Source organism: Rattus norvegicus, chromosome 10, assembly GCF_036323735.1.
Source record: "Rattus norvegicus strain BN/NHsdMcwi chromosome 10, GRCr8, whole genome shotgun sequence".
In the NCBI taxonomy this organism is placed as follows: Eukaryota; Metazoa; Chordata; class Mammalia; order Rodentia; family Muridae; genus Rattus; species Rattus norvegicus.
In genome coordinates this window covers 29978546-29990836 of record NC_086028.1, presented here as the reverse complement: position 1 = coordinate 29990836, position 12291 = coordinate 29978546, and the positions used below count along the sequence as shown (strand labels likewise).

The 12291-nt window shown below is 44.3% G+C and overlaps 1 protein-coding gene across 11 annotated transcripts in view; it reads right to left on the bottom strand.

The window, feature by feature from the left end:
• Window positions 1-265: 265 nt before the first annotated feature.
• Ebf1 (EBF transcription factor 1) overlaps window positions 266-12291 on the bottom strand; it is a 393351-nt gene continuing 381325 nt past the window's right edge. For 10 of the 11 annotated variants that reach the window (XM_006246120.5, XM_006246117.5, XM_017596958.3 and 7 more), the window contains 2 exons: window positions 10546-10740; window positions 266-2602 (listed from right to left, as the gene is read on the bottom strand). In XM_006246120.5, the coding sequence (XP_006246182.1) occupies window positions 2571-2602; window positions 10546-10740 (227 nt within the window). In that variant the 3' untranslated portion in view covers window positions 266-2570. The remainder of the gene's footprint in view (window positions 2603-10545; window positions 10741-12291) is intronic. The other variant, NM_053820.2, reaches the window with a different exon arrangement.

The window sequence follows — 12291 nt, the reverse complement described above, 5'->3', positions numbered from 1 at the left end:
TTATTATCATCAGTTGTCATTATTATTATTTCTCACCATGAAAAATCGGCTTTCCTCCCTCCCCTTCCCTACCAGTCCCCCCTCCCAACTCCCCTCCCCTGCCCTCCCCAACCCATAAAAATCCGCACTCTGACAGTCTAGTGAAAACCGTTGAAATCCATACGGGGCATGCACAGTCGCAGCATCGTTAATGTTCACTTGCTCTACTAGAAAAAGTAACATTGTCTTAAAGTAACAAAACAGTTCGTTTGTGCTTTTCCATTTCTCTTTTTTTTCTTCTTTTTCTTTTTTTTTTTTCTTAGAATGTGAGTGATGGCTGACGGTGGGGGTGCACAGTACAATGTACAGGTGAAATGGGTGTGACTTGCATTGTTAAGGCATCCAATCTGCTGGTTTATATTTATGTGAAAGACAGAGAATATACAAGCAGACTTAAGAAAGAAAGTATGTCCATTGATCTCTATGAAGTTTCTCCCCCAAATTTAATGCACAAAATGCGTCACTCCAAAGGGAGAGATTCCATGCATATTAATAGAGTAAAACAGCATTTTTTGTATGCTTCCAAAGCAAAGGATACATTATTTTTAAATCTACAGAACTAAATACTACAAGAATAATATGCTACTAATTTTTTTTGCCATATATTGGAAAAAACTTCTTAACTTACAAATAATACAAAAATAGACAATGGCTTTTGGGTGGAAATAAAAAAAAATGAAGCATGGTTTAAAACAATACTAAAAATACCTATAAATGAATTGTTTAAAAATCACATTGAAACAGTTAATACAACCATAGGCGACGAAACTATATGCGCGCACTGTTCACAAAGCAAACACACACACAAAATAAACTGGGGCTGGGGGGGGGTTGGAGGAAGGAGAGAAAAGCAATGTACAAATTCCAGAGATAAATACATTATTTATATGGATATTTTACAAAATCCCCATTAAAACAAACAAACAGAAAGCCTTTGAATTAACTTTGCAAGTATGTGCAAGCTAAAGGTAGCGCGCTTTTTATTTATTTGCAAAATATGCGGCAAAATCCTTTGTGTGTGAGATCGAAAATCACCTTAAGACATTAAAATGTATAAATAAAACAACAACTTTGGCAAAAAAAAAATCACAAAAGAAATCTACAGTATTTATAACTACGTACAGAAACAGAAGGGCAAAGGTCAGCAGGAACACGCCCCCTCAGAGCCTTGCTGGCTGGATCTTTGCTATGGATTCTTTAAGAACACTTCCCAGTTGAAAGCAAACTTTCCCATGGAAAGCTGAGTTTGAAGCCTCAACCTTCCCTTCCTCTCTCCCAGTTTCCTTTCACACTGAACTCCAAAGCATTTTACCTGTTGACTGAATGTAGAACTTTCCAATCATGAGGGGGTCTTGCTGGTACAGACCCCTGTGCGATTTGGGAGCCCGGAATAGCATACCTTTGTCGGTTTGCTTTGTTTGGGTTTTTGGGCCCCGATACAGAGTTAATATTTAGGACTCCAGCATGAGTAAGCTTGGTTCTCTTGATGGTGGAGTGAGCAAGATTTTGGCTTGGTAAACTGGAGGGCGTATGTGGGATTCTGTGCCTGGACCCTGTCCCGTGAAGTTTAGGAGAGTCTCGCTCGGTACACCTGCCGCTCCACCTTCAGAGGCCGCTGGCTTTGGGAGAAGATGGCGTTAAGTAAAAGAATAAGATCGGGTTTAAAGATGCAGGGTTTTTGTTTTGTTTTGTTTTTTTGTTTTTTGTTCTTTTGTTCGTTTTTAAACAATCTGTCTAGAGGCACTGGATTTTCTGAGTACAAGGGAAAATATGATCATGTATGTTGCTTGGTAACTTTCCAGGCTACACCTATTTACACAGTTACTTAAGACAACCATACAAAAGAGAGAGAGAAGCTTGCACTGCTAAGGGATGGCGTGTTAAGTTAGATATTGGAAATGCACTGTCTGAGCTAATTACCACTGATATGCTTTAAGGCGCAGAAGCCGACCCTTAGTTTTCTAAAAAATCTAACTGGCATTCTCCTATTCTGTCCCTTACGAGCTTTTTTTTTTTTTTAATTTATTTTTCCCTGTTTTTCTTTTTTTTTTCCTTTTTAGCTTTTTTTCTTTTTTCTTTTTTTTCTTTTTTTTTTGTAAATATCACCACTTCATTCTCCCCTTACATAGCTTTAAAAACATCATAAATTAAAACATGGAGTCTTATTTAGAGTGGCCCTTGTGTGTAGCTTAATGGTTTACAAAAGACAAATGGTTGCAGAGTTAAGCTTAAAGAAAGAAAAGAGAAAGAAAAAAAGAAAAGGTGGGCTTGTTCTTTTTTTTATCAATACAGAATAAATATATCCCCCAGACACTCGGGGAGTCCGACTCTATCCAACACCCCGCTCTGGCAGGTCCCCTTTCCAATCTCAGTATTTGCAAGGTCGGTGACTTTGTTTAAAAATCTGCAGTTATTGTGTGATTTCCTCTTAAAAAGGCCTGAGTTAAAAGTTCCACTCTGGGACTCATGTCAGATTACTTTCGTAGCAGGATCCAACCTCTTCATTAATAAAATTCTTCAAGGCAATTCTTTCACATGGGAGGGACAATCATGCCAGAAATCGCTATGGAGAGAAAAGACAGAGGTCAACGGCTTCGCATCCACACATTTCGGGAGGGAGGGGAGACACGGTAATTAAAAAAAAAAACAAAACCAAACCCAACCCATACAGGACAATACCAGATGCCCTCGAATCTTCCGGGGAATGAATTGTGTTGTAAAATATACATGCACTTTATTAAAAATGATACACCTGTATATGTGTCTCTGACAGGGGATCCTAAGCAGACCTCCAAATCTGACTTCAGTTTTAAGGCCTAACTAGAAAGGTGCACAGTTTGAATACCAGTGGGAGAGTTGCAGCCTCAGACTGTGCAAAACAGTGAGAATTTTCAGTTTGTCATTCTGCCTTGCCCCCTCCCTCCCATCACATACGAAATATAAAATAAAGAAACGGACCACTGTAACTGCCAACAGTTTCTGCACACAGTCTCTCCTTATGTTCTGTATTAGCATGAAAATTAAGCAACAGAGCATCCATCTGAGGGCTTTCCCTTCAGCCCTCACTGAAAAAGGATCTGCCAGCCACAACAGGCATTGTTCACAGGGAAAGCCAAGTCCAGAGGAAGCATGGGATTGGAGGAGAGGGTATATTTGCCTGAAACCAAAGAATGCCTTTTCTACCCTCAGGATTTCTGGAATGATCTGAGTACAGCCACTAGGAAAAAAAAATGTATGAAGGGAAGACCTGTTTTAAGTCAACCCAGTTTTTATTTTAGAGTTTGGAGTTCGGAGCTGCCGTGTTTAGGAAATTCTACCTCATGCCTGCCCGCTTCTGAAGGCATTCCTCTGAGATGGCTAGTCGTCTGCCTGACCCTCAGCCTGCTTGGCTGGAACATGAAGTGAACCGCAGCATTGAGGAGTTCGTGAACATTTATAGTAGAAGTAGAGAGGCAGGGTCGAACCCCAAGGCGGGTTACCTCTGCCTGTGAACCTCATTTCTGCTTCTTGGATCTAGCTGAAAGCGCTGTTAAAGTTCTCTGGTCTGTGTTTGCCCCTACATCAAATGGACCCCATTCCATAGGGCACACTTAACATAAAGCGTGTGAAAAATAGGGGTTTGCTGTAGGAAAGACAGTGTGGCAACTTGAAAACACACCAAGACATGAGAGATGTCTGTGCAAGACCAAAGACATGGCTGTCTTTGACTACCAATGGTAACACAGGGGGAAAAAGCCTTTTCTTTCCTCTTCATTGACAAATCTAAACTCAAGTGAATATTCTTGTTAGTGATTAATGCGTGCATGGGGAAAGTGGACCTCTTTCCCCGTCTTTTGTCTAAACCATCATGTGTGGAAAATGTACCTTAAAAATAAAGGAACCCCGTTAGCATAGACGGACAGAGGGAAGCCAGGCCATGTGCTCCCCCCCCCACATTACTCTGACTCCCCTACCCCAACCCCTGACATTTTAGAGTCAATTAAAAGAAAAACCCAAAAGTATTCTGCCAAACACTTTTTCCGTTAATTTTTAAACCCATCTGTATTCGCGAGGAAATTCAATCCACATGTTTCTGATTCATTTACACGTAAATCATCCAAATGTTGTTTTGCAAGAGCCCCTTCTGCAGTCCAAAAGCTCCTGGAGTCCTTTCCTAAACCCTCATAAGCCTCTCATTCTTAGAAACAGGAAGTCGGCTTTTGCCAAATGCAGCCTGACTTAAGCCCCCCACCCCCGCCACCCAAGATTCAGGATCAGTTGGGAAAGCGGTCCCCCTTAAGAGCTGAGTGAGCCCTAGATTTCACTGAACTGGGGTGGGGGTGGGGAGGGTGAGGGAGCTTAGTATTTAAACCCCCGGCCTTAACTTGAGAGTTCCAGATGCTGCAGCCTCATGTAAAGGATTGGCATGGCTGGGAGAGGGAGGGTCCCTTAGTGTGCTGGCACAGTACAACTTTGGGTCCCTAAGCATGTGCCAAGTGGATCCTCTACCCTTATGATAGGTAGTAGGACATAAAGCCTAGATAGCAGGAACGTAAAAGCCGGTAGCCAGTGAAGCTAGTCTCTCTTCCTTTCAAATGAATAGATAGATAGATAGATAGATAGATAGATAGATAGATAGATAGATAGATAGATAGATAGATAGATAGATAGATAAACTATGTTCCCGGTGTGGAAGGACAGTCTCTGCTCTGGGACAGTTCAGGAAAGCTGACAAACCTGCTGTTTTAGCTCATGGATTCTTAGATGTTCGTTGCAGTCTAGATGGACACTTACCATCTAGGCCCTATGAAAATATCCTATAAGGATAGCATGAATTAAATAAAAAATTAAAATAGTGTTCCGTTACTCGAATAATTTCTTAGGTGGATTAGACTAAGCTTCTTCATAGGTTTTCATTAAAAGTTGCCCACTGAATTCACTGGTGTGCTGATATACTTCTTGGTTTGATCCTTATAAACCCCTTAGCCTTGAGAGACCAACTGGCAGCAGTCCCCTGCAAGGGAATAGCCTGGATGTGGCAGAAGGCACGCCTTGGACAGAGGGGTTGTACTGTCCTGGGATGCTGGCTCAACTAAGCTTCTGAATTCTTTGAAGAGAATTTAGAGTCGTAGATGTTTTCAAACATGATTTCCGGCTTATAAATGTTTGCACACAGCTGGTGTTAAGATCAAATATACTTAAGGAGCACTATGGGACAGGCTTGGCTTGTCCCTACTCTTCCAACTCTTCTGGGCCAGCTCACAGAATATAAGTCTAATGCAAAGTCTATTACCCTTTACCCAAGGCCTACAGTTACTGACATAAGGTTTTGTAAAGGGTTACTGCACCCTACACTTTTCTTACACAACAAAATGCTGGCTGTTTGTGGCCTGAGTCTAGGCACCTCAAAAGTGGCCCTCCCAATAAAGAAACCTCACTGCGTGACTACATGACAATCCTGGGTCTAGAAACTGTTTTTCTATCTGTGGTGCAATCTCAAAATTAATTATGTGGGTGAGAGGGATGGGTATTGGAGGCGTGGAATGTCCCAAAACTGCTGCAGGAATGCTGACTTGCTTAAGTAGAGCTGGCCCTGATTTCCACATGTGAGACACCACATTCCCAAGACTGTGTGCCAAGACATCATCACAAGACCACTGTGGCTCTGCCATGGTCCCCAGTGCTGGGTGACCATGTTTTCTGAGGGGAGCCCCCAAAACCAGTGTGTTTAAAGGCAATTTAATCCATCTTAAAGGTTCCCACTTTGATAAGAACTAAGACACTGATTGAAAGCTCCACAGAGTTGGGAGAGACTGAAGAAACGAGGATGTAATCTTTCCCCAAACTACCTCAGGTATAAATATGGTCTCGTCCGGTGTGGAGTGAGGCAAGAGCTTCCACAAACTGAATGGGGGGGCGGTAAGAAGAGAGACAGAGAGAGAAGGGGGAAGGAGGAGGGAGGGGAAGGAGGAGAGGAAGAGAGACAGTGACAGACACAGAGACACAGAGAGACAAGTTCTGTAAGAGTTGATTCTGAGGTGCATAATATTTAGGGTCAAGAAGAACCTGAATATCAACAAGGTATGGGAAGAGGGGCCTCCTATGACTACTGCTTCACAAAATCTCCCTGATCTTCTTATCTTAGTTAGTGGACATTTTGGCGGCGTGTGATGGTTCTGTCCTGTCTCTGAAGTCCTCATATAGGACTCAAGCTCTCCGGGACAACTGTTTTAGAAGGAAAAAGACATTTCTTTCCAGGGACAAGGGCTGAATAAAGCAGGTGACCCAAGCTTTTGGTCTACAAAGACCGACTTACTTGGGAGCCTAGGGTTAAGAGTTATCATGATGTTAATGACATCATCGTGCTAAGAACGGGTGGAACTTTTTCTATGTGCTTATCAGTCAATCCAGAGGGCAGCTGCAGTTTCCAGAGTTTTACACATGGCGTCAATTGGCCTTAGTACATGGGAAAGAGCTCTGCAGGCAAATGCCTTTAGAAGCAAGATGGACAGTTGGCTCTGCATATCCACAGACTCGGCATCTGCACATCGGCCAATTACAGATCAGCAAATGTGAGGAAGGACCTTATATTAAGCACAATGAGATGGACTCAGAAAGACTGGTACCACTGTCGTCACATACATACAAGCTGCAAAGCTGATCTCACAGAAGCAGAGGCTAGGATGCTGTTTGTCACAGCTGGGAAGTGGGGCAGAATGGAATGCACGCAGCTACTAATGGGTGAACTGGACAGGTGAACAGGAGGGCAGGTAGCTTATAATAGCACCGGAGTCCAACTGACAGCAACCAAACAAATTTTTCAAAACTGCTAATAGGGAGAGCTCACCTTCCCGCTAAGTTTCCCAGGTAACAGATACAGTAGTAACACATTGCTTACAGAAACACTCTTGGTAATGGGTGCTTCTCAGCTTAAAACAATGCTCTCCCTGGGCTGGAATTCCCATTTGCTTTTCATCTGAGAAACAGTTCAAAGGCAGCTAGCCTGTGAAACGACCTGATTCTGCTTCATGTTACTTGCCTCTGTAGTCCATGGCTGGGAGCCAGCCTCTATGGGGTAGATCTGTCTCACAAACCTGAGTATTGGGTCTTCCCAAATATGGAGCAAGCTATCAAAGTTGTTAGACCTTGTTCCTCTACATGGATGCAACCTGGTGGCTCAAATATAATATGGCAAAGCATCCTAGAGGTTGAACAGAGTTGGGTAAATGCTCTCTCTGCTAATGGAGTGTCTGTGGACAAGCCATCTCAGCTCCCTATCTCCGTGGCCTCATCTGTAAGTGGATGAAATAAGCAGTAGAGAGGAAGCCGTGTGTCATGGCATAAGCCAGGCTGGGAGTAAGTGCCCCCCCCCCAGCTGGTATGACTCTCCATTCTCAGTACCACATCCAGTTACCGTGCAGGTCTCCTGCTGGCAAAATGGAGGACATTGAATTAACAGTGATAGTCAGAGGTAAAAAGGCCCTTAGAAAATGTAAACGGTCCAAATGTGTTGCATCTAGTCTTGTTTACATGGTCAATTTGCTTGTCAAACTCTTCCTTAGGCACCTGTCTGGTCTGAATGAATGATTGAAGTTCTGAACTGGGTGAGTCAAAGTGAAGTGTCCTACTATAGGCTGAGCAGGCAGAGGAAGAACAGAGCAATGCTAAGATCCTGGACCCATCTCCAGAGCCCATCGGAGTCTCTTTTCAGTGGGAAAAGAGGAAGACCAAAACTGAAAAAGGAGGCAAGGCATGTCTGAAAGGCCACTGTTAGAAGGTCACACTTCCCAGTGGACACTCTAAGATCTATGCAAGAGATCTTTGAACAAAACCAGTGTAGATGGCCTATGATTAGGTCTGCCTGCACTGCTGGGAGGAATGTAGAAAGGGTGAGAGTGCATGCTCCAGGGTGACTGACCCTTCATGAATGCAGTCTGGAGGGAGGAAGAGATCAAAGAAGTGGTTTAAGGAAAGTGGTCTTAGTTAATTGAACTTTCCTTTTTCCATTCACTTTTCCAATGGTGTCACATCTTCAGAGTATAGATATTTATGACAGCATTGGGAGAGCAAAAGAGCATGGGTCATAGGAGAGTCCAGTCATAATGTCCCATCAGGGACATGTCCTATTAGATGGTAAAGGCTGGGTCCTGTATAGCAATATACCTGGGTCATACCACATGCCTTCTAAGGTCAACACCCTTCTACTGATTATCACAATCCTCCCTTGCATCTTGTTCCTGATATCAACTATAAATGTGTTGACTGGTTTTATGTCAACTTGACCCAGGGTCAAATAACCTGAGAGGAAGTAACCTCTGTTGAGAAAATGCTTCCAAAAAACTGGTCTGGAGGCAAGCTTGTAGGGCAATTTCTTAATTAATGATTGATGTGGGAGGGCCCAGCTTACTGTGGTTGGTGCCATCCTTGGGCTGGTGGTCCTGGGTTCCTTAAGAAAGCAGGCTGAACAAGCCATGGTGAGCAAGCCAGTCAGCAGGACTCTTTTATGGTCTCTGAATCAGTTCTTGCCTTCAGGTTCCTGTCCTCACTTTTTTTTTAATGATGTGGAAATATAAGCTGAATAAATCCTTTCCTCCCCAAGCAGCTTTGGTCATGGTGTTTCGTTGGAGCAACAGTAACCCCAACTAAGAAACTAACCAAAGTTGATAATGTCAGCTTAAGAAATGTTAACTTTACCCCCTCCATATGTGTCACCATTACTTCAATGTATATGAACGTTTAGTTGTTCTAGCTGGGGGAATACTGGGCAGGGGGGGGCATGTATTTTGAGCTGATGGAGAATAAAGTTGGCATGAATGGGAGGGTACAGGGCATTTCCTAGTCTGTCCATTTGGCCTGAGATGTAGTTCCAGAATAAAATACTTCCCACCTTTCTTTAAGGTAATAGACTGGTGAGGGTATGTCTTATTGATGGCAACTTATTCTAGGCACTGACTTGGCTGTGCCAAAGAACCTGCCCACAGGTTCTGAGGAATGTTCTAAACGTTCTGCCACAGGTGATGAGGCACAATGATGTGGTTGCTCAGTCTCTGGGGTGTACCATTTAGGTTCAATCTTGACTCTAACATGCCCTCACTATGCCCCATAAGTGACCTAAGCTCGACTGTATGCTTCTACACATTGAGGGTAGTACTGAGCTCTGAAGGTCTTGGGAGAACCAGAGTGTACTTACTTCAGTACAAAGTAGTATGTGTCTACATGTTAAACAGGGCATACACTTCCACATGAGAAATAAAGCTGGGAAGTGCCAAGGGTGTCACCGCCCTTCTGACCATACTCTGGTCTCCATAGCTGCTCTCTATGAGTGACATGCTGGCTACGGAAGCTGGACTCTGTGGGGAGTAGTGTAAGGTAGGGATTAGGGACAGAATCCTGTAGCTTTCATTCATCCACCTTTACTTCCATTGTCTGCCTGATGTTTGTGACCTGCGTTTACCCTCCCTAAGCTCAATCACCAGGTACTGTACTGATCTAATGACCCCCATACCTCATCAGGACACTATAGGGATTAACTGCATAAAGCCTGCTCCGTGCTTAGCAGAGCACCTGCCGTACTATTTGGTGATCAATAGAGAGTGGTTGATTGGTTTATTGATTTTATTTCCCTGCAGGCTGTCTTGGGAATCTGGGATACATTCTTGGAAAGTGTCAGGTTCTAGAAAGAGATGGAGTTTTGGCCTGATTTTGATGCCAGTGACTGTCGCACACCAGATGGGAGGAGTCAAGAAATATTGGAACTTCTCTCCACCTGGAGTTTTCTCATCTGTAAGGTAGGGAATCTGTGAGACACCTACTGTGAGAATCCGTGTCACCATCCTGCTGTGGGAACACATGAGCTCCCAGAAGGTCGATACCATTCACGGAGCCAAGCACATGAAAAGAATGTGAGGAAAAGCTGGCATGTTTTTAAAGTTGGATTTTTTTTCTCCATCAATGGATATAAAAGGTCAGTTCAAAACCTGATGGTCCTGACACTTCCCGTACTTTGTGGAGGAAAGGATACTGCACAACCTTAATACGAACCAACCAGAATAGTCCAGTGGTTTTCAAGAGGTCTCTGATGTTTGTTATACTGGTCCCTTAACCTAGGGCTCAGAATGGGCTGCAGCTGTCCCCTCCCTGCCACATCTTTACACAGCCTCATCCTGGCACAAGCTACAAGAAGAGAAGACCGAGTGACCTACTTCAGGGGAAGGCCTGTCCCAGGAGAGACTCTGCCATGAAGAACATGATAGCATCTATAAAACACCAGTGGGATAAAGGCAACAACAAAGAGCAGGAAGGAACAAAAGAAAATGGTGGCATTAGTAAATGGCTGTAGTGTTCTCTAGCAAGGCCTGAGCTGGAGCAGAGTTCCTGGAGCAGGAAGCAGGATGCTACAGACACAGAGGAGGGCTAAGCTGGTAGACTCAGGGGCCAACTCCCATCCCCAACCCCCACTCAACAGCACCAGTGAGACTGGCTTCAGACAAGGCTGAAAAATCCCAGGGGTGTGGGCCTGGAACTTACCTTGCAGGCTGTTCCCGTTGGTGCTGGTGCAGGTGGGAGGCGGGGAGGTCTGGGGTCTGACAACTGGTGCGAAAGCACTCTTCTGTTTCACAGCAGAGACCATGTTGGCTGGTGAGAAGGAGAAGATGCCCGAGGAGCTGCTGCAGTTGGAGGGGAGGCTTGTAGATGAGGCCATGGTGGGGCTGGATGGCACAACTGAGGGTTACAATAAGAGAGGAGAATTACATCCAGAGATGAGACTTGCAGACATCTGACCTGGCTACTCTGCTATGACCATTCTCGGGCCAGGCCCTCCCTAAACTCTCAGGATCCCGCCACCCCCAATTTCATCACTTGGTACTTAATATGTGCTACCTTCAAGTTAAGTGACCTTCATGATTTTACCGTGGACTTATTGCAAGCCAAGTAATGAATGTGCTAGTCACTAGTGTCCTGGGGGATTTCCAGGGGTGCAGCAATGATCTCTTTCATTCAGCCCAATAGATTCCCAACACATGGAGCATGTTGTGGAAAGGAATACAGAGTCTCCATCCCTTGATTTTTTTTTCAGACAAAAACAAAAGCCCAATCCTTTCTTATCAGGAATAGACAACACAGGAGGGATCAGGGTAAAGGCAGTCATCTCTGGAGAGGCAGAAGCAACAACAGAGAGGAGAAGATTTACTTTAAAAAGAGCTACCAGGGAAGGTCTTCCACCTCTGGCTTAAATAAAGTGCCAACATAGCATGTGGGGGCGGAGGGGACAGGGAGAGGCTAGTTGAGTGGATACGATCACCAATGAAGGAATGGGCCATATAACCCCAGCACCGTGACTTCAGGCTCAGGCAGGTAGTAATGTGCATAAGCCCTCTTTCTCTCCAAGAGGTTGTAGGGTCTGGATATGGTTGGGCCTGGATGCTCTACCACATAGAATTCAGTAGGTAGAAGGTCAGGTAAACAAGAAAATTTCCATACACCATCGGTGGGAAGCACATAACTATAAATCCAGGTTCCCAATTCTCTATTCTCACGTCTATCAAGGTAGAAGCCTTCTACAATGTTGGAGCCTTCTACCAATGTTTGTGAGGTGAGCAGGAAGCTCTGTCAATGCTGAGAAAACATTGGCCGTCCTGGTTACTTCAGAAGACAGTGTCAAGGCTAGTGTTTTCATACACACCATTCCTTTGCCTCTAACATCCTAGATACTCCTGGGTGCTATATTGTTTATGTCCCTTAATAAGCATCACATATTTCTTTGTGATGCACAGGATTCTCCGCATCTTATCATCTCGTCAGTTGACAGAATAACATGAAGCCAGGGGCTTATAACATTTTTTTTAACACATAAGCAAGTTGGAAGGAAGGAAGTAGTTGGGAAAATAGCGGGAGTGAATACTGCATATCCACTCTTGCCCTGCATCCCCTGCAAAGGAATCATCCACAAGGGAAAGAGGCCACCAGGTCGCAAGAGCAGTTTGTGCCTGGCTGGTGCTGGGTCTCTTAGCTTTGGAAAGTTGGAGATCTGGAGACCAAATCAGTCACAGGAAGGGAGAGCCATCAGGGGAAAATGACTCTAGATCATCAGGTCAAGTCACTAAGGGTCCAAATGGGCAGGGTGCTTACTGGCGGAGAATGGAGAGGCTTCCTCCACACCTCAGAGTTCTCCCCAACATCTTCTAGACTGTACTTTCTTCTTTTAATGAGACCAGCATTTTTATCCATCTCTTAGGATTTGTAAATGCGGGAATGCGCTCAATAATAACACCC